A 22,314-nucleotide genomic window follows, 5' to 3' on the forward strand; every position below is an offset into this window, starting at 1 on the left:
TGCCAACTTTATTCAAGTCAATCAGTTTCTTGCCCTTCAAACACAAGCCTTACAGGGTTGCTAGGAGACCCTGTTGTTTGATTGTATCTTTGTTTAACCAGGCAGAAAAAAATCATTTAAATGTCACATGTCTAACATGTTGTCATAACCAGAACAATGACTGCCTGCGATTTAGGTTCTGTAAAGTAAAAACTTGACAAATGTAACTATTGTAACCAAAGACACAAATACAGGTCTGAAAATAAAGTCACTCCAATTTGTATTATATGTTGTGCTATTTTATAATTTGTATTTTGAAAACAATTACTTGCCTAATGAGTTATGTGTGTGGCTAAATCATTTTTTGGTTCTTGTACATTTCACCAGTTGATTCTTGAACTAACTAGTCCCCAAAGAGAGATGTGTCTGTATAATTGAAACAATGGAAACACTATCAAGTCCAAAAGAGCCACGAAAGATCGAGTGAGGAAAATAAAACTAATTCTATGCATAATCTAACCAATGAAGGCTTCATTTAATGAGAGACTCATTCCAGTTTGCTGCTTCCAACAACTGGAATGAGCTGCAAAAATATCCAAAGCTCACTACCTACATTCCATTATCCACCTTCAACTGTTTCTTATCAATGTGCTTCTAAAGATTGTCTGTTTTGCTTGTACATGAGAACGGTCCTTTGTCTTTAAGTCTAACTGTTTTTATCTTACTTTGATCTTGTTTGAGAAGTCATTCTGTTAAAAAAAATCGACTCGTCTGGTTAAATAAGGTTTAGATTAAAATATTAACCCTTTAAGACCTGCCATAGAACAAGTTTGCCAGGACTTATATTTACATTTTTACATGCTGCGGTGCCAATTTTTTCAACTTGCAATACAACACTTACATTCTAAATTTTAATAATATGAATGTAAAATGTTCATAGCAACTAAAGATTTTACAAAAAAAATGCAACTATCCATACAGAAATGAAAATTTGTTTTTTGTTTTCACACATACTTTTCATTATACAGAAATTCCACAACCTTATCCCTCAAAATTGTGAATGAAAAAAAAGTTGCACACAATCCTTTCAAACAACAAATTTATTTGAACTGCTTCTAAAAAATAGTTTCTGAGGTACACTCATTTATATAAACTGTAAGAAAAACAAAAACATGATAATAATCAGCAGGAGTCTGGTATAATAATGATGAATATTTGTAGCACATTTTTCAGTAGTATATAGTTTTCTTTCTCTCTCATTAATAATAATAACATTAATAAAGAATATTGCATGAATATATACGTGAGGAAACAGAAAGTGAAACTTAAACATCACCCGACGCTGTAATGGCATCAACTGCTTCGAGGAGAGAGGATGTACAGTTTGGCGGGTCTGTGATTCATCAGAATGTTCATAGTTGGTGTGTGATGTGTGTAGGATGTGTTTGTCTAAACGTATTATTGCGAAAAAGCATAAGAAAAAGCCAAAAGACTGGGACTACAAAGACCTACAATTCACGGGAAAATGACGTCAAAGCAGGTGATTGGGTGAGTGATAATCATGTGACAGTGTATGTTGACAACTCATCATAGCAGAATTGTTATAATTCAGCTTTATTTGAGGGTTTTCTAGCATAAATCGCCCTTTTAAGGTCATGCCATAGCATCTCAATAGGATTCAGGTCAGGACTTTGACTAGGCCACTCCAAAGTCTTCATTTTGTTGTTCTTCAGCCATTCAAAGGTGGATTTGCTGGTGTGTGTTGGGTCATTGTCCTGCTGCAGCACCCAAGATCGCTTCAGCTTTAGTTGACGAACAGATGGCCGGACATTCTCCTTCAGGATGTTTTGGTAGACAGTAGAATTCATGGTTCCATTTATCACAGCAAGCCTTCCAGTTCCTGAAGCAGCAAAACAACCCCGAACCATCACACTAACACCACCATATTTTACTGTTGGTATGATGTTCTTTGTCTGAAATGCTGTGTTACTTCTACGCCAGATGTAACGGGACATTTGCCTTCCAAAAAGTTCAACTTTTGTCTCATCAGTCCACGAGGTATTTTCCCAAAAGTCTTGGCAATCATTGAGATGTTTCTTAGCAAAATTGAGACGCTCCCTAATGTTCTTTTCGCTTAACAGTGGTTTGTGTCTTGGAAATCTGCCATGCAGGCCATTTTTACCCAGTCTCTTTCTTACGGTGGAGTCGTGAACACTGGCCTTAATTGAGGCAGGTGAGGCCTGCAGTTCTTTAGAAGTTGTCCTGGGGTCTTTTATGACCTCTTGGATGAGTTGTCTCCACGCTCTTGGGGTAATTTTAGTCAGCTGCCCACTCCTGGGAAGGTTCACCACTGTTCCATGTTGTTGCCATTTATGAATAATGGCTCTCACTGTGGTTCGCTGGAGTCCCAAAGCTTTAGAAATGCCTTTATAACCTTTACCAGACTGATAGATCTCAATCACTTTTGTTCTCATTTGTTCTTGAATTTCTTTGGATCTTGGCATGATGTCCAGCTTTTGAGGTGCTTTTGGTCTACTTCTCTGTGTCCGGCAGCTCATATTTAAGTGATTTCTTGATTGAAACAGGTGTGGCAGTAATCAGGCTTGGGGGTGGCTACAGAAATTGAACTCAGGTGTGAAACACCACAGTTGGGTTATTTTTTTAACAAGCGGGGCAATTACTTTTTCACACAGGGCAATGTAGGTTTGGATTTTGTTCTCTCCCTAAATAATAAAAACCATCATTTCAAAACTGCATTTTGTGTTTACTTGTGTTATCTTTGACTAATGGTTAAATGTGTTTGATGATCAGAAACATTTTGTGTGACAAACATGCAAAAGAATAAGAAATCAGGAAGGGGGGGGGGGGATCGTTTTTCACACCACTCTATACTGTAAACATGCAAAAGCCACATAAGAAAAAACACTTAAATATATTCAACTGTCTTGAAATGAACTGTTTTTGTAAATGAATGCAATAAAAACAATGCCTCTAGAGCAGACAAAAAAGTAAAGGGAGTGAGGTACCTTAGATCAAGGAAACTACTCTAGGGCTACCCAGAGGGGAAAGGTGGTTTAAAGGGTAAGTCCAAGGGTCAGTATGACTGGCTGACTAGAGGCAGTTCAGGGAGGTAGAGGATAAGGCCAGAGCCTCAGGATCTGATCAGCTGGCGTGCACAAACAGACAGAACCATCACAGCTGGTGTATTTGAAAAAGGACCTTAAGGCTGACAATGCGGATGAATGCAAAGCAAACCTGGGCTGCCCTGAAAGCTGTAGCAGCCCAAGGCAAGTCCAGTAGAACCAGGAGCCAAGGTGACAATTAGGATCTCAACATGAGCCAAAGCCATAGCGAGGACTTGGATCTAGACCAACAGACTAGGGACAAGGGTTCTGGGAACCACACAGTTTAGGCAAGTTGACTTGATGGATAAGTTTAAGTTCTCCTGGAAGGTGAGTTTTTCAGTTCAAACCAAGCACTGTCATTCAATGAGAAAAATAAACTGCATCACTCTGCTTCCTTTGCCAAGATCTCTTAGTTGGCCCCAGCTTGGCATTTGGGTGGTGGAGGTTTGCAGTCTGAGGACTGACTGACTCAGGGACTAAAGCTTTATGAATAGCTGCCCAGGCTTAAGGAAATTCCTGCTCTGCCTCAGCCACCAGCTCTGCCATCCCCAGGACATCAATCAGCCTTGGCAGGCAAACACACTCAGCAATTAAGTCCTCAGTAACTCATAACTCCTCTAAAAGACCAAAAGGTGCAGTCACAGATCAATGTATGTTTTAACAGCAACATGTACCTCCTCTAATTCCTCAGAGGTTAACAAGGCTCAGCTGGGACCAGGCTGGCAGGATTAAATGATGGGGAACAGTGGTGGTGATTGGGAGGCTGAGGAGCAGACAAATAGTCCCAAGGCTGGCAGGCAAAGGTCTTTTACTTTTTTCCTGACAACATAAAAGCCACTGGAACAACAGGATGTGCAATGAGAGCTAATAATAATCAAAAATAGACACAGGAAAGCAGACCAAACAAAAGAGAGAACAGGAGTGAAGTGAAAGGAAGACAACAATCAGGCCTAGAAGCATCTGAAACGATGGAAACGTGTGCTGGAAAACATAACTACAAATGTATCGCAAGTAATCGTGACGAGCAACTGAAATTTGGTGAGACAGAAACAAGAAAGGTTCAATAGAAAGCACAAGGTCAAAAAAAAGAAGAACAGTTCACTGACGACAATACATTTCAAGATGATCAAAAACAGCTAGAAAGTTCAACAGAGTGGAGTAAACACGAACACATAAGCTTTAACAAAATGAGTGACAGGCGTACACATTTTGACTGACCAGGCAGGAGCATTATTAAGCGACTCATTCAATTCAGTTGTTGTTTAGTAATATTTTCATCTAAATCTAACATGATTTCAGTATTAATATGGAATTAGGTATCTACCATCACAAATGTATTTGTTTTGAAGGTAAAAAGTAGATTTGAAAAACAATTTTGGATTTCATCTTTTATATAGTTAGACCCTGATTTGATAAATTGACATTTCAGTAAAAAAAAAAAAAAAGAAGCAAAGACAGTAATGCTGAAATAGTGGGAGGAAAACAAGATGGGCAGTGAGAGATAAGACGATTGTTCCTGCACCTCCTGGGATAATCTATATCACTGCTCGCTCCATTGATGTCCAGGCAAAATATTTGATTTTCACTGGTGCTGTAGGAAAAGCATGATTTCTGATTGAATGGCAGGTTTCTGTCTATTCTTTAGTTTTCACATAGAACATTACTGCATCTTAAGTATACAAGGACATAATAAAAATGGACGAATTTCAATAAAGCAGAATGTCATTAACAAATGTGAGTATAATTATATTAAATGGTCCCCTTCTCTCATTGAAACCTCAGCATGGTTTCAAATCCAAATCTGTTTATTGTCCACATTTTATAAGTCTTTAACTAAGTTGGAGTGTGTGTATATCCATTCTAACATGATTTAACTTAGATTAACCAGATTAACCTTTGCACTAATTACAACTGTAACCATATTCATGGATGTGTTTTCAAAGCAACTCACGTTGGCATGAAGATATCTAATGAAGCTGAAAAAAAATAAATGCTGTCTGGGTAATTTATTGTGACTGACTGTAAGTATGTGCTAATCCACAAGTCATTTACTTTCTGAGAGCTTGTTTAAAATCCATCCAGTGGCTCATTAAATAAATAGCTAACATTCAAACCATGCCGATCCAAACGGATAATGGCAGAAATTATGAGTTAATGCCCCAAATCAGCCACAAGCTCCAAATCTGGCTCAATATCAACAAAACTGATGGTTATACAACATTTGGTGTTTGCTGATGTGTTGTGGTGGCTATTTTTAATGTGGATGACACCAAAAGTTAATCAGTTGTACAACTATGTGCAGCACAGACAATGAAACATCACAAAGAAGATCAGAAGGCAACTGAAAGACATAGTTTTTTTGTAGATAAATGATTGCTGAAGCTGTATTCCATAGAGTACTCCCAACTCACTAGACCCTTGTTGTAGATACATGCACATTCTTTTCAACTTTCATTGGTTGGTTTAATTACAAAAGGCAAAAATTAAATAACTCTGACGCCGACAAACAGGCACTTCTTTTCAAGTATGTTTGTCTTCTTCAGTAAATCTTCCACTCCTAAAGTTAAACTTGGTCACAGTGGCCCCTTGAGAACATGAAGTACAATAGCTGCAAGATGAACAGAGGTAGTCTTAACCTGTCACATGTCAAACCCCATTCTCACTGTGTCAGCTGAAGAAACAACCTTTTAGCAGGTTTACTGGAACTGGCTTCACTCCAAAAGTCACCACTTTTTAGCTCTTTCATGCATAATTGCCAAACCTTTGACAAAATTCGTCTCAATCAGCCATATTTCTCAGCGAAGCTTTAGAAGCCAAAATGGAGGCATTTTACACGTTGTCTCCACTGATCTTCCAGTAAAAAAGCCGGTGTTCCGAAACTGAAAACATTTATTATTCAAGAGTTTCAAAGTAAATTGAATTCCACTGTAAAATCTGAGAGAAAAAGTGAATACTGTGATATAATTTATAAGATAATGGCTTTCTCAGACTGGCCCGTCAGTTTTGGGTTACTTTCATCCAACACAAACGTACCTATCAGAGACAGCCTTCAGCACCATGTAACACTAAAAGAAAAGCCCATCACAGGCTGTCAGGAAAATCAAAACTGACATCTCATCACTGGACAGATGTATACAACTTTAGATGGTTCAGAGTGTGTGTGAACCTAGCAGGGTGGCAAGGAGGGGACAGAGCCTTTGGGAGAAATATGTAGGTTACTTCAACAAAAAAGGCCAAAGACGAATGTTATGAATCACACAACATTTGGTTCTTTTTTTTAAATTCTGAGTTTCACCTATAGGAGACAAACTGTAGAAGGTTTGAATCAGTTAGTATGCTAAGGTGGACATATTCTTAAACTTTCTTTATTTAACCTTTTTAAAGATTATTCAAATATTGTCTAATTAATTAATTGTATGTTTCTCTCCATATTGATTTGTTTAATAAAAAAACCATACCCAAACACATAAGAAAGAAAGACAACAATGTTTTATATTGCGCCTCTCAAGATAAAAAATTACAAGGCACTTCACACACACAAATATATATATATTTCCAAAAATAATTACAAATATGTTTAAAATAATAATAATACAATTTTTGATTAAAAAAATGTAAGAAAAAGGAGAGAGAGCATGATTAGAAGAGAAGGAAATGGGAAATGCCTAGAATACAGCGATGAAATGTTTACGTTCTCCTCCAGCACAGACCCCTAAGCATCTAAGGTATCTTCTCCAATTACTTTGATGATATTTGCATACCATTGGACCACGAGCCATTCCAATGTTGCTGATCTCTGCATTCTGACACTAATGAATCTTTCACCAGCAAGAGCAGCTGTGTGTGTGTGTGTGTGTGTGTGTGTGTGTGTGTGTGTGTGTGTGTGTGTGTGTGTGTGTGTGTGTGTGTGTGGTCTGCATTGGGGAGTCTTATCTAAGGCATTTATTCAAGCTTAAGGCCTGTTAACTCAAACAATAGGATTGAAGCTCAAAGTGGTCTTAGGCCCTGTCCACACGTAGCCGGGGATCTGCCAAAGCGTAGATATTTTTCCACGTTTTGGCCTGTCATCCACACGAAAACTGAGTTTTTTCACACAAAAACGGATCTTTTTAAAAACTCCGGCCAAAGTGAAGATCTGCGTTTTCTCCGTTTTGGGTGTCTGCGTGTGGACGGACAAAACCGGAGTTTTAAGGTCCGCAACGTCACTTTCCGTGACAAAAAAATGCTGACATCACGTGTGCGACCTGTGTTTACACTAGCCGGCATCATGGAAGCTCACAGCTGCGCTCTGTCACTACCCGATCCACCAATTGTCCAAGCGCTTTCTGCTTGTTTGTTTTTGCAAGCGGAATTACTGCTCCTTGCGGAAGACCACAGACGAAGGACGAGGTTAAGAACGGGGGAAGTCCTGCCGCCTACAGGTCTGGCATGTCCATAACAACGTATTTATCCGGGTACGTGTGGACAGAGTTTGTTTTTAAAACAAGGTGGTGTGGATGCAAGTTTTTGGAGGGGCGGATATTCGTTTTCAAAAAACCCCGGCTACGTGTGGACTAGGCCTAAGTGAGGATTTAAACAAAACTTTTTTGCACTTAAAAACTATGAATATTTATTTCTTACTGTAAATGAATATATGTCTTATGGTAAATTAATATTTTGTCCATAATGAGCACCATGTTCAGACATAAAGGTGTCCACATGTATTCTTGGCACCAAGATACCTTAAGCCTGATTTATGCTTCTCCGTCTGCGTCAGTGTGGAGACACGCCACGCCATTATCCGTCCTTGCGTAGGGCACGCAAGTACGTACGGAGTCGAGCCCACTTTTTTAAACATCCGTCGAACGAGACGGATTACGCAAGCTTGTGATTGGTCAGGATGCCGCTGTTGTTTACAGCGCCGCCATTGCAATGAGAGCCGAGGATAACTAGCGGCAGACACGGAGAAGCTTGAAGAATATCTAGCGAAAAAACTCTAAAAATATGAACGTTTAATTCTCCCGTGACTGGAGGAGTGAAAAGATGCGCAGCAAGAATTTTATTCGTGGACGGAAATGACAGGAAACGTGGGTTTAGAGGTGGGGAGCGCATGAAGCGGTGGAGGAGAATGAGAGACAAATATGTCCGTGTTAACCCTCTGATGCATGAATTATGAAATCTTCAACCATGATTTTTTAAAACAATTTTTTATTCATCTTTAGGTGTGAATGAAACAAATTTCAACAAATATTTGTTGTAATATTTTGTTAATTTACAAATAATTTATTACGTCCCTCTCTGTGGACAGCGTGCATTCTGAACATGAAACATGTTGGCTTGACTTACTGAAGTCCAAATGGAGGGGCTCACATGCAATAAAGTCTTCAATAGCTGTGCTTAATAGCAAAAATAAATAAATAACAATTTTGAGTACCTGTCCACTGTAGTGACCATTATGCACCAAAGGGTTAAAAGTCTGTTATATACACAAAAAACACAATATAAACACACTATCTTGGACCGATACATGACAGGATACCACAGAACAGCGCTACGTCCTCTGTTGTCCTGCCGGGCAATTGCTTTGCAATGCTCTCCAGTAGACGGAGAAGTAAAAGAGCAAAACGCTTCCGTCAATCCGTGCGTGTCTGTCCCTTGCGGAGCTGACGGAGAAGCATAAACCAGGCTTTAGGCTGCAGCTCAATGATCGACTTTGTTGTTGTTTCGTCTGACCTGCGGCCGCATGTCTTGGACACTCGGGTGAAGAGAGGGGCGGAGCTGTCAACTGACCACTACCTGGTGGTGAGTTGGCTCAGATGGTGGGGGAGGATGTGCGCTACCGACACTATCTATAGTGGGGACGGTGTGCTGCTGACCTCTACTAAGGATGTTGTGGATCAGTGGGCAGACCTCCTCAATCCCACCGAAACATCTTCCAGTGAGGAAAAAGAGTCTGGGGACTTTGGGTTGGCCCCTCAAATCTCTGGTGCTGAGGTCACTGAGGTTGTTAAAAAGCTCCTCTGTGGCAAGGCTCCAGGGGTGGATGAGATCCGCCTGGAGTTCCTTAAGGCTCTGGATGTTGTGGGGTTGTTTTGGCTAACGCGGCTCTGTAATATCACACTGGACTGGCAGACTGTGGTGGTGGTCCCCTTATTTAAAAAGGGGGACCACAGGGTGTGTTCCAACTACAGGGGGATCACACTCCTGAGCCTTTATGGTTAGGTCTATTCAGGGGTTCTGGAGAGGAGGGTCCATCGGATTGTTGAACCTCAGATTCAGGAGGAGCAATGTGGTTTTTGTCCTGGCCGTGGAACACTGGACCAGCTCTATACCCTTAGGGGGATCCTGGAGGGCATGTGGGAATTTGCCCAACCAGTCTACATGTGTTTTGTGGATTAGGAGAAGGCGTTTGACTGCATCCCTCGGGGGGCCCTGTGGGGGTACTCCGGGAGTATGGGGTACCAGGCCATCTGAAACGGGCCTGGAATGTATGACCGGTGTCAGAGCTTGGTCCCCATTGCCGGCAGTAAGTCGGGCTCGTTCCCAGTGAGAGTGGGACTCGGCCAAGGATGACCTTTGTCACCAATTCTGTTCATAACCTTTATGGACAGGATTTCTAAGTGTAGCCTAGGTGTGGAGGGCATTCGTTTTGGTGGCCTGAGGATCAGGTCTCTGCTTTTTGCAGATGATGTGGTCTTGTTGGCTTCATCAGAACGGGATCTTCAGCTTTCGCTGGAGCGGTTCGCAGCCGAGTGTGAAGCAGCTGGGATGAGAATCAGCTCCTCTAAATCTGAGACCATGGTCTTGATTCGGAAAAGGGTAGAATGCCTTCTCCGGGTCAGGGATGAGGTCCTGCCCAAAGTGGAGGAGTTTAAGTATCTCGGGGTCTTGTTCACGAGTGAGGGAAAACTGGAGCGTGAGATTGATAGGCAGATTAGTGCTGCATCTGCAGTGATGCGGGCGTTGTACTGGTCTGTCGTGGTGAAGAGAGAGCTGAGCCAGAAGGCAAAGCTCTCGATTTACCGGTCGATCTACGTTCCTACCCTCACCTATGGTTATGAGCTTTGGGTAGTGACCAAAAGAACGAGATTGCGGATATCAGCGGCAAAAATGAGTTTTCTCCGAAGAGTGGCTGGGCTCTCCCTTAGAGATAGGGTGAGAAGCTCGGTAATTCGGGAGGGGCTCGGAGTAGACCGGCTGCTCCTCCACATCGAGAGGAGCCAGTTGAGGTGGCTCGGGCATCTGGTCAGGATGCCTCCTGGATGCCTCCCTGGTGAGGTTTTCCGGGCACGTCCAACCGGGAGGAGACCTAAGGGTAGATCCAGGACACGGTGGAGGGACTATGTCTCTCACCTGGCCAAGGAACGCCTTGGGATTGCCCTGGAGGAGCTGGCCCAAGTGGCAGGGGAGAGGGAAGTCTGAGCCTCTCGCCTTAGGCTACTGCCCCCGCGACCCGACTCCGGATAAGCGGATGAAAGTGGATGGATGGATAATATATGTTTGAGGTTTTGTAGGGCTTGCCATGCACCACTACAGCATATCTGCTTAGATTATCCACCTTAGAGTGTACTAAACAATGCATATTGATTTATTTAGTTAGTACCCTTTAACAATGTACAACCAAACTCATGTGTTTAGTGAGCGTTGTCCTAGTTTACCACAAACACAATTGGACTTTCCATTTGATTTTTGAAGATAGTTAGCTAGTTTTCTAAAAATTATTTTATTTTGAAGCTCCAATGGAAAATTTGTAAAAAAAAAAAAGCTTTTAAACACAAACACGGTTACAGAACTCTCCTCACTCCCTTCAGCTGTCATCCCTAGGCCACAGCTGGCTGATAATGGAACGCACATTGCCAGAAGACACAAGAGAGTGCATAAAATCTGTTGCTATTTTCTAGGTTCAAACATCTTTTTTTGTCTGTGACTTTAATTGGTCCTTTTCTTTTTGGGACTCGGGTAGTTTTTTCTAAAGTAGATATGGTAGCAGCCGGCTGTTTCTCCTCTGATACCTTGGAATCTGGCTCGATGACTCCCTCTCCTTCAAGCCCCATATAGATACTATTGTGAAGAAACTCAAACTCAGACTGGGTTTCTGTTTTCAAAATAAACAGTGTTTTTCTTTTGAGGCTAAATTAAATGACTAGTTACTGCAACATTTCTGTATATTCTGGATTATGGAGACCTTTTGTAAAAGAATGCCTCAGCATAGGCTGTTTGTTCAGCATTTTGAGTTCAGATTGTGAACCAGGAGTCATGGACCTGTTTATTTGCAGCAGCTGCAGTGCTGTTTGCTGTTGTTACTGAGTTCACTGGTATAGTTTATAATAGAACAGATCAAGGGCTAACAGAATGTGCTAGTGCTTGATAATTAGTTGGTGAAGTGTGGTAAGTATTTTGCTGAGAGCTTTTGAGCATCTTCAGTCCACAGTTCTCATTTACTGATGATTGTACAGGATTTGCCAGCTGTTTTGTTGCTGTATGAAGTCCACAAAGTCATCCAACAGTCAACTTCCTGACTTTTGTCCCCTAAAAGTCAGTCATTTGGTCCTTTTGGACTTTGTGCAGGTGTGTTAATTTGTATTTTTTTATTTTTCCTGCCTAGTTTGGCTGTGATTTAATTGAGGTCTGACCCACCTCCACATGCAGAGGCAGAGGGGACAGATGGAGCTCCGCGGTAACTTTTACAGTGGGGGCTAACTAGGATTCATCAGACAGCCTGTCAAAGTAACAAATGCTCACAAGTGAACTGCTGCTATTTATATGCTAATGAAGAGAAAACGAATAACTTTATTAGCATAAAAATCAAACCACGGGGTCTTTTACTTATCTTTTCTTTTGTAAGATGCTTATTTTGTTTTATTTGGCTTGAGCACTGACAGGAAAATGATGGGAAAATATGCACTTGCTACTGTATAATGGGATGAACATCTTATGCTGCAACCACCAACCAGAATGTAAATATTACCAGAAAGCATCAGTTATAGATTATTGTCATGGTTGATGCCACAGCGAAAGGACAGTGATTTTCAGGGGTGGGCATGAGCAGTGGCATGATAAAAGATATAAACCGTGAAATAAAAAAAAAATCTTCTATGTTGGATGTCACATTTTAGCTCCCATAAAAGAGACTGCTTTGAGGGGAGAAAAGCTTTTTAAAGCCAGAACTGCTCGCCAGGATCATGGTAGATAAGACACAGCAGTGCTGTGGCCAGCTTGATGATTTCAAAGCAGCAGCTGCTTTTCAGAAATCACAAGTAACACAGTCTCTGATTGGGGCTGTCAGGACTGCTCGGAAGACCCAAAATAACCATTGATGTGTTCATTCTGCTACTTCTGAGTTGCATTGTTGTCATCAAGCGTTTTTTTCTAGATTGTTTTTTAGGATAACTTGATACTGGTCTCAAAATATTGGCGTTTTACTCACAAAGCAAAAGATCCACGCTGAATAAAGAATCCTGTGTTTACTATAAATCCCCACGGCAGTCACCTTGCTTTTCTTCAGGAAGGGATTTAATCCTGAGTGTTGACTCGTAGTGACCTCGACTTTAAGCGGCCCCCAACAAAGACTGTGACACTAAGTCATTTTCATAGAGCGCAAACATACGGAATTCCCTTAATGCTTTGGAGTAATTGAGTTTTAAACTCAAGGCTATAGTGTCAGAGACTACACAGACTCTCATATACTATATTTATGTTTTTATTACATTCTACTTGATTTAAACAAACTAATATTCTGACTGACCTCATGGATGTTAAGGTTTTATACTTAGTAATTATTTCCTGGTCTTGTTCCATAGAAAATTGTGTTCAGGACATTAGATATGCAAATAGCCGCCTGAAATGAAGGAAATGACCAGCAAGCAGTTTTTTTTTAAATGATCTCAGCCCTTACATTATGTGTCCTGTGTTTTAAAAGGATACAATGCAAACTAATAATCCAGTGATGTAAATGTTTAGCACACAAGTATGTTAGACTGAAGGTGAATGTGTTTGCAAATGAAGGATTGAAAAAAATGTATTTAATTGTCAAGTGCTGAAGAGATGTACCGTTTACTTACTGGTGCAAATAATCATATTCATCGACATACAATGGGGTTAACAATTATTAGTCAGCCTCCAAGTTCTCCCGTTTAAAAAGATGAGAGAGGCCTGTAATTTCCATCATAGGTAATCCTCAACTATGAGAGACAAAAGGAGAAAAATAAATAAATCCAGAAAGTCACATTGTCTGATTTTTAAAGAATTTATGTGGAATTATGGTGGAAAATAAGTATTTAGTCAATAACAAAAGTCCATCTAAAAAAAAAGAATTTGTTTTATAACCTTTTGTTAGCAATTACCAATCAGACGTTTTCTGTTTGTCTCCTCTAGAGAAGTGATGTTTTGGGGCTGTTGCTGGGCGAAACTTTCAGCTCCCTCCAAAGATTATCTATGGGGTTGAGATCTAAAGACTGGCTAGGCCCCTCATGGACCTTAAAATGCTTCTTATAAAGCCGCTCTTTCTTTACTGGGTGATGTGCTTGGGATCACTGTCATGCTGAAAGACCCACATTTTGTATAATACTTTTAACAAGACCGTTACTGTGGGTCATACTGAACTAAACACCACACCGGTATTGTCAGGACTGATCATCCTACAGCTCCTCCTAGGTGCTGGATCCACTAGGTCAGTCAGTTCTCCCCCGCCCAGCTCCTCGTCCCCGCAGTCGCGTATAATTAATAAAAGCATATGGGTCATTAGATGGCTATAATGTATTTGTGTCTGGACATGTGGGGCAGATATTTAAATTTTATTCTGTCACGAGACTTTATCACGATGTGGGTGGTTTATCCACTAGAACTGACCGTTAACCACGGCCTTCAGCGTATTATATCAGCTGGGAACCTGTAAAATTTTACCTTACTGTCATTCTATCATCTGCTTGTGCAGCCTACACCTACACGTGTGTTAACCATGCAGATGCATTTTATTTTGCCACAGTTTAGCTCTGTTTATTGAAAACTAACAGATAAATACAACTGTGGTCCACAGGGAGCTGTCGGCTTCTTGACCTCCAGCTTGGGGCTGGGGGGCGGGGGTGTGGGCACGTGACGTCACCCTTCGATGGGTTTATATAGTGAAGTGCTGCACCTTATTCTTTCTTTATACATAAGGGAAATCATTACTTTTGTGTGGCTGCTATTTAACCAAAAAATTGATTCTACATTAATTATGCATTTTCACACTTTGGCGAGACATTGTTAAACACATGAATTCAAAGTGTGGGGTTTGACATAAAAAAGCTGTAAAATAAAGATTTTGGGTTCAGATTATTGCCTAATGAGGAAGGGACTAAGTTTTAGTGATGTGTCAGTCGCGAACGAATCGGCTCTAAGAGCCGGCTCTTTGAAGTGAACGACGAGAGCCGGCTGGTCATTGGGAGCCGTCCCCTCCCCTCCCCCCTCCCCGCTTGCTTTGGTGAAAGCTACAGGCGATTGGTCAACATGTGTAACTGCATGTCCAGACTGTCCACACACAGAGCAGTAGGGGCGGGGAAGAAGGAGGATCAGACTCAGACACACAGCAGAGCACACGCGGGTGGAGGGAGACAGAGGGAATGAGGAGGAGGAAAAAGGCGAGCGAGAGAGAAGAGAGTGCTACAAAGACGGTGAGAAAATGAGCACCAGCAATCAGAAAGTGGAGATTTCTTAAAGTGTTCGGTTAATAAATCCATAGAAATGATACATTTTTGATATATTGCGTTTTTTTTTGTTTTTTTTTTTTTTACATTAGTAAATCATTTTACATATAGTTTTGCATTATTTTGGTTATAAATGGACTCTACGCAACAGAAAATCTGAGGAGCCACTTGGGAGCCGAACGAGCCGGCTCTTTTTGATGAGCTGAGCCAAAAGAACCGGCTCTCTTAAAAGAGCCGCAATTCCCATCACTACTAAATTTTAAAAGATGTCTAAAAATTAAAATGCCTAACTGAAGTGCATTTCCATCATCACTAGTGCGACATCTTTGCTTTCTCATTTTTAATGTTACCATATTGACTTGACTTTACAAAGATGTGCATATTCACAGCATTGTTTTCTTATTTTTACACAACCTCATAATGACACAAATATTTTATAAAAAAAAAGTGAACTCATAGTCTGATTTCCTGGATTGATTCAGCAGAACTAATGTTTTTATTATGTTGTCAGAAAGACTGGGAACCTGGAAAAACGAGACCCTAACGCGTCCTAAGTGAATAAATTCAACTCTTCAATCCAAAGCAGGTGAGATCAGACTTTCTTTTTCTTTCCATTTTTTCATGTTTTGGTTATGATGAACTCAAGACAGTTTTTTTCCCCCCTTTTTGGGCAGCACACAAAAGAGCCTTATGTTGACATTCCTAGTGTAGGGTTGGCAAATTGAGTGCTTTAAGAGCTCAATATATATTACCGCTACTTATGATCAATAAGCTGTGATACTCTAAATATAGAATATCAGCTCTGCTTGGTCTTTGTGTGTTTATCAGAAAATCTAGGATTCTTTCTTTATTAAGGAATTGTACACACTTCGTTTTGATTCAGAAAAGTCAGGTTTATAAAAGTAAGAATTTATTTTACAAACAATTAAAACATGACAATTTAACTAAGCATTTACTGTGATGTATGAACCTAGGTGTGAATGCGGTGTTAAGCCTGATTTATGCTTCTCCGTCTGCGTCAGTGCGGAGACACGCAACGCCATTATCCGTCCTTGCGTAGGGCTCTGGCAGCCAAGAAAGTACATACGGAGTCGAGCCCACTTTTTTAAACATCCGTCGAACGAGACGGATTACGTAAGCTTGTGATTGGTCAGGACGCTGCTGTTGTTTACAGCGCCGCCATTGCAAAGAGAGCCGAGGATAACTAGAGGCAGACACGGAGAAGCTTGAAGACTGCCTCGCGAAAAAACTCTAAAAATATGAACGTTTAATTCTCCCGTGACTGGAGGAGTGAAAAGATGCGCAGCAAGCGTTTTATTTGTGGACGGAAATGACAGGAAACGTGGGTTTAGAGGTGGGGAGCGCATGAAGAGGTGGGAGAATGAGAGACAAATATGTCCGTGTTAAAAGTCTCTTATATACACAAAAAACACAATATAAACACACGATCTTGGACCGATACATGACAGGATACCACAGAACAGCGCTACGCCCTCTGTTGTCCTGCCGGGCAATTGCTTTGCAACACTCTCCAGGAGATGGAGAAGTATGAGAGCAAAACGCTTCCGTCAATCCGTGCGTGTCTGTCCCTTGCGGAGCTGACGGAGAAGCATAAACCAGGCTTTAGTCAGAACTTTCTTATCTAGGAGAGCTGAGTTCTGGATGTAAAAGAATTTAGGTTGCGCTAAGCTATGAAGTTGATTATTATCAAAAGCACATCAGACACTATCTGTGTGTCTACTTCACCCATTTTCGGAGACCCTCTTGGTGGAGACGAAGGTCAGAGAGGTCGTATGACCTCTGGCACCGGAGGGCTGTAGAATACCGTGGCACCGACGTGTCATTCCAGAGATGTCTCGGGTCACGACAGATGGATGGAACCGCGCGTCTGGGACTCTGAAGGAGTCTAAACAATATCAGCTTGTTCTGCAGGAACTGTTGCGGTATCAGCTTCGCAGGTGCAAAAAGATTTTAACGATGTGCCAAAATCTTTGATGGGTTAAAGAGGGTTTTGCTTCAGGTGGCCGGTCTGAAACTTTCTCTAGAACTGAGAGATCACCTGAGAGTGATCCAGTTTTGATGTTCTCATGTTATGATTTGTGTAGCCAACCAAATGTTGACAAGTTGAGGAATATTACCAAGACAACTCAGAAACACGCCTTCTTTGATACAGAGGCTCTGACTAGGGTAAAAGACTATTTATGTGTCACGAGTTCAACTTAACCTTACTTGTTCTTGTGTGAGTGCAAGTGGTGATGACCTTGCCATATAAACAACATAACATTCATTTCAAACTTCAGTCATTGAGCACAGATTAATGAAACATTTCATTATATTATAATTGTTACAAGTAGCAATAAACAAACATTTATTTAATGATTATCTAGCTTGTAAGTTGTAGAAGAAGTTCACACTGATTTAGGAAATCATTCTTGATTTAGCAACTGATCCGAGCCGGAGTATTCCTTATATGGAGGCATGAAGACCCGAAAGATTGGACCTTGAGGAGAGAATGTTGTTGTTGACATTTCGTTATCTGTGTTCAGAGCTGCAGGCTCTGAGCTGATGGGATGAAGGCAGGCCAATTTAAAGGGAACACATGCAATCTTGTGTCTCCTTTTTGACCAGATGTTGAATGGTCAAACAGTACCTAAAAACTGATCATTGCTGGACGTTACACTAGGGATTTAAACATTGATGCTTTATAAAAGCCTTTTACAGTCAGGTATCTACTGGTGCGTCATTAGATGCTTAGAGAATGTGGCTAATGTGTTTGCATATTGAGAAAACAACAAGGACTAAGGAAGTTATTTAAAGCAGTGACCCTCTTCCTTCTGGGCTGGAACACAGTGTGAGGCAGAGGCTGAGGCCTTCCCTTAAGCAATCAGGGGGGCAAGCCTTTACAGTGTTAGCACTGATGGCTCATATGCTACCTATCAATCAAAAGGACACACATCTAAATGTTCATAATTTAAAGCTTTGAGAGCATCTAAACAGATGGGTTACAAATGTGTTTTTTTTTTTAACTAGGCTGTAAACATGTTTATTTCTTATGCATTTTTAACATTGGAGTCAATGGGAATTTGCTCATTTCTGGAGCGAGCCCCTAGTGGACGAGGGGGGAACTGTAAGTTTTATCACCTCCACATTGGCTTCCCTATTAGCAGCTGGAGCATGCCCCTCAGTAGGGATGCACAAAGCTGTGTTCAATAGGTCAGTTTGGGTAAATATGGATAAATAAACATTGAAGATCATCTATCAGAACCAGCATCAGTTTTCTGTTGCAGTGATACATTTATGCTGTTACTTAGATGAAAACCCTGTGTAAAAGTTAAGTATTTGTGTATTCCTCCAACATTTCTGAACAAAACTGTAGAGTTTATCCTATCCTGAGCTTGGACGATCCTCTCCCAGCTACAGCAGTAAAATTACCCACAAAAACACCAATCATGATTTTTTTTTACCTCACTCAGACAGCAGAAGCTATCAGACCTGTCTGAGACATCTTGGCAGAGAACATATTGACACCTTTTAGGGATACATTTTCTTCAAGGACAGCGGGACCTCATCTACAGTAGAAATATGCTAAACTGTGTAAATCCCTCAATGATTCAGGAGTTATAAAAAGGTGGGATTTTTACAACACCCCAGCCGTCTTCTAGGAAAAACATGAAACCAGACAGAACTGTGTGGAATGGTGAATTACCTTGGCATGTGGCTGCTGAAAGGTGACTCTGGAGCTGTTGATGAGTGATGAGTATCTGAATAAGTGGGTGGGGGAGGTGGGGAATCGGTGACTGCTGCTGGGCTGGTTGTGCAGGACAGCTGAAAAGCAGATGTGAACTGTGTCCTTCAACGCCTTCAGCTGAGACTCCTGTCCCACAGATAAGAAAAAAGAAAAAAAAAAGATTACACACATATGGTTTCTGAATCCCTTCCATCTCTCCTCCTATCCACGTGAAAAATGTACTTTAGCAATAAAGCCAGAGGAGGTCATGCTTTAAAGTGACTTCAAAACACCTAGAAGGCATCGTTAGACGACGCATGAAGAAGAACTCACCAGAGTAATAAAATAATGTCTACAAAACAGTTTGTAATCAATAATAACTGAAAGAATTATTAGTCTAATTATTTTACAGTAGCCCCTCATGTTGATACTCCTGAGAAAAACACCACAGATACTTTTTTTTTCAACGTGCTTTTTTAAGGAAGGCTTTTATTTTTTACTCCTGTCAGTAGTCAGGTGCATAAATAACAAACCCCCAAAATTAAAACTGGATGCACATGTTGGAAGGGTTGAAACCACACTCCTATTAATGAGAAAATGCAACAGTCAAGATCAATTTATTCAGGATTCCTTTTAAAACTGTGGATGTTGTAAACAGATCCAAACAAGAATACCAAAATGGCAGCAGAAACATGTTAAAGATGCTCTGACTAGAATCTGTATTAAATACCTTATCCAGTGCTGTCTTCTCCAGTTCTTCCTTGGCTACAGTTAGTTTGTGCTCCAAGTCCAGAAGCTGCTGGCCCTGCAGAGAGACATGACATATAAACCAGCCTAATCATCAGAAACTCTTCAGCACTATTTCCAAAAAGCTCCATATTCCTGCTTCAGTAACTGTCTTTTTAAAGCTCTCTACAGGCATTGATTTATGAACAGTTTTTGAACATTAAACCATGTGTGCATTAGCAGCCTCAAACACTCAGATAAGTCATTGGGATATTGATAATTAAGAGCTCGGCTTCCCCGTCTAAAGTGTTTGAAAAAGCCTCTGGTCTGTTTCGTGGAATCCATGAATAAGCAGAATTGAGAAGGTCTAAAAAAGCAAGTTTAACTTTAATATAAAGCCACTTCAGAAAGATATTATCTTCCTATTCCCACAAAGAAAAAGTAAGATCTTGATCTTTCCTAGAACAGACACCTTGAAATTCCGCCCATCTCTTGATGATTGTTATTTCTCAAGTGTAGTTCCCGAACTGAAGGGCAAACACAAAGGGGCCGTTTTCAGTAAATGAGCTGATATAACCTCATACAGGGATCAACAGAACTCCCTCAGAGGACTCTTTTATTATTGATAAACTCATCAGCGAGGAATGAATTAAAAGAATGAAACCCCATTTGGGCATCATTTGCATGTAGTATGTGTTTAACTGTCCTTGGTAGTGGACTTTGAGCCATGAACTTTTATTGAGTGTGTTTTAGTGACCTTTCAGAAAGACAAACTGCATAGGCTCTTGTTCTTAAACATCCAAGGTCAGGTAACTCAACAAATAGTAACCACAATCCTGGCAAATTCTATGTGACATTAAAAAGTGTGATGAAGATCCTGGCTGATTGGCTTTTTTTTCCCCAGTATACTTCATGGACTTTGTTGAGCATCACTGAATTTGGACACAGCTGGGAAACCTGGCGTCTTTACAAGCCTCATCTGATTTTTCGTTCATTTTCTTGCATCTATTTATAGCCTGCCCTTTGCATTTTAGTGTGGCAGTAATGTTTTTGCCTCTGTCTGTGCATGCGTGTTTGTCTGATAACAAAATATTGTACATGGGTTTTACTTTAGCTCTCTGAAAGACACAAAACCCCATTTAAAGCTGCTATAGCAAATTTGGAACACTTATACATACTAATATTCTAACATAGTATAGATATAAACATATTATGGAGAATAAAAACAATTAAAAACATTAACAAAGTGGTTCTTCCACATTTGTCTAAAAGCTATTAGATCATGCCATTGTTGGTCTCCCCAAATCGGCATAAGGCTGTTCGGTCATCCATTCATTACGCACATTTTGCAACAGAACACCACTGGTATCAAAGGTTCACGGCTCAATACTATAAGAGAAGGAGAAACAGCCGACTGCCACTTCAACTTTAGGACAAACTACCAGAGTCCCAAAAAGAAAAACACCATTTGAAATAATGGACCACAAAAAACGTTGGATCTACAGAATGGGGCTATCTCATTTCCTCTGGCATCATGGGTTTAAGGTTAAGGTAGACACAGCTCAGGGAAGATACCCGAGAGAAGGGGTGAGTGTTCCATGACTGTGGGTGTTTCTTAATGCTAAGGAACCTCACCTTGATGCCCTGGTCCTGCTCTGGTTGCCTTGGACAGGGCTATTCAATTCTGGGCCTCAAGGGCCAGTATCCAGCACATTTAACTGGTTTCTCTGCACCGACACACTAGATTCAGTGGTTGAATCAACTGTGCAGCAGCTCATCAGGCTCTGCAGAAGCCTGTTCACCTGCTGATTGAAATCAGGAGTGTTGAAACGGGGTTGAAACCAAAACATGCTGGATACCGGCCCTCGAGGCCCAGAATCGAATAGCCCTGGCCTAGGAGACACATCATCAGGAACCACCAAGGCGCGTTCAAATGTTGATGTGCTACCAAGGCATATGCTCTCCGTTTGTTAGCCATTTAGTTAACTGATTAAGGATACACGAGAGGTGTCTTGTAGCCTGGCCTTGGTCAAAAACTTCCCAGCATATCACAGTATAAGGATGGCAAATCAGGAGCCAAGAGCTACTTCGATGCAAATTTCCAGTTTAATTGTAAGTCAACCTACTGTAGCTACCAGGCTGATATCTAAAATGTTTTTTTTTATCCACAGCAGTTGTCTATAGTTGGTTAGTTGCTTAGAAGATGCAGCTTCGGTGGCTAGCAGGTAACTCACTTATATATTTAATTTAACCAATATATACACTGGGGTGGGGAACCCTGGTCCATCGAGGGCCACTATGTTTCACACCAGCCACTCAATGAGGCTAAAAATGAATCACTTTCTTTTTATTTATTTATTTTTTCTTTTATGTTTTTTTTTTGCCTGAGCATGATGCAGGGAAACAGCAGAGAAAAATGTGATTTTTTATAAGACTTATAGAGACGTTCAACTACTTTTTTCTTTCAAAAATAATGTTTTCAACAATTACATAAAAATCGTATTACTGTTATTTAGAAAAAAAAATAACTTCTTGGTCAAAAAGTCTTAAGATGCATTTCCTCACCTGTTAAATTTATGTAGAAGTGAATCAGCACATTTTCTGACAGTTATTTTTTTATCCTATTGATATTTTATTTTCAGGCATTTTTATAATTTCATCTATTGTAAATGAAAAAGAAATCCCTTTGGCATTATTTTTTTTTTTACTTTGGTTATGTTCAGTTGTTATTTTCTTCTAAATTAATTACAGTGCACATAATGTGGTAATACAAGTTTCACAACAAATTATTCAGATAGCATTAACACACTGTTTAAAATTAACTGCACTACATAATTTTCCTTGTTTATGCTTGAGGTTAAAGAGAAAAAAAGTTGCAAACAACCTCTTGATTTTAATATAATGTAAAGTTGGAAATAATCACTTCGCAAGCATGTAATAAAAACAGAAAAGAAGGCAATCTACAACAAATTTGTCTCTTATATACCTGAACATGTTTTTGTGTACATTGCAAGGAGCCATTCCATCTATTACATAGAGCATCTTCAGCAGATCGTCCTTTGAGGACTGAGCATGCCTAGCCACTGACCCAGAA

At 40.5% G+C, this 22,314-nt stretch overlaps 1 protein-coding gene across 1 annotated transcript in view; it reads right to left on the reverse strand.

Moving 5' to 3' along the window:
* The window catches only part of luzp2 (leucine zipper protein 2), a 276,903-nt gene that overhangs the window by 27,399 nt on the left and 227,190 nt on the right, over positions 1-22,314 (reverse strand). Inside the window, exons 8-9 of the mRNA XM_015953680.3 lie at positions 19,225-19,299; positions 18,474-18,641 (exon numbers count right to left, since the gene is read on the reverse strand). Of these exons, the coding sequence (XP_015809166.3) occupies positions 18,474-18,641; positions 19,225-19,299 (243 nt within the window). The remainder of the gene's footprint in view (positions 1-18,473; positions 18,642-19,224; positions 19,300-22,314) is intronic.

Source organism: Nothobranchius furzeri, chromosome 9, assembly GCF_043380555.1.
Source record: "Nothobranchius furzeri strain GRZ-AD chromosome 9, NfurGRZ-RIMD1, whole genome shotgun sequence".
Lineage (NCBI taxonomy): Eukaryota > Metazoa > Chordata > Actinopteri > Cyprinodontiformes > Nothobranchiidae > Nothobranchius > Nothobranchius furzeri.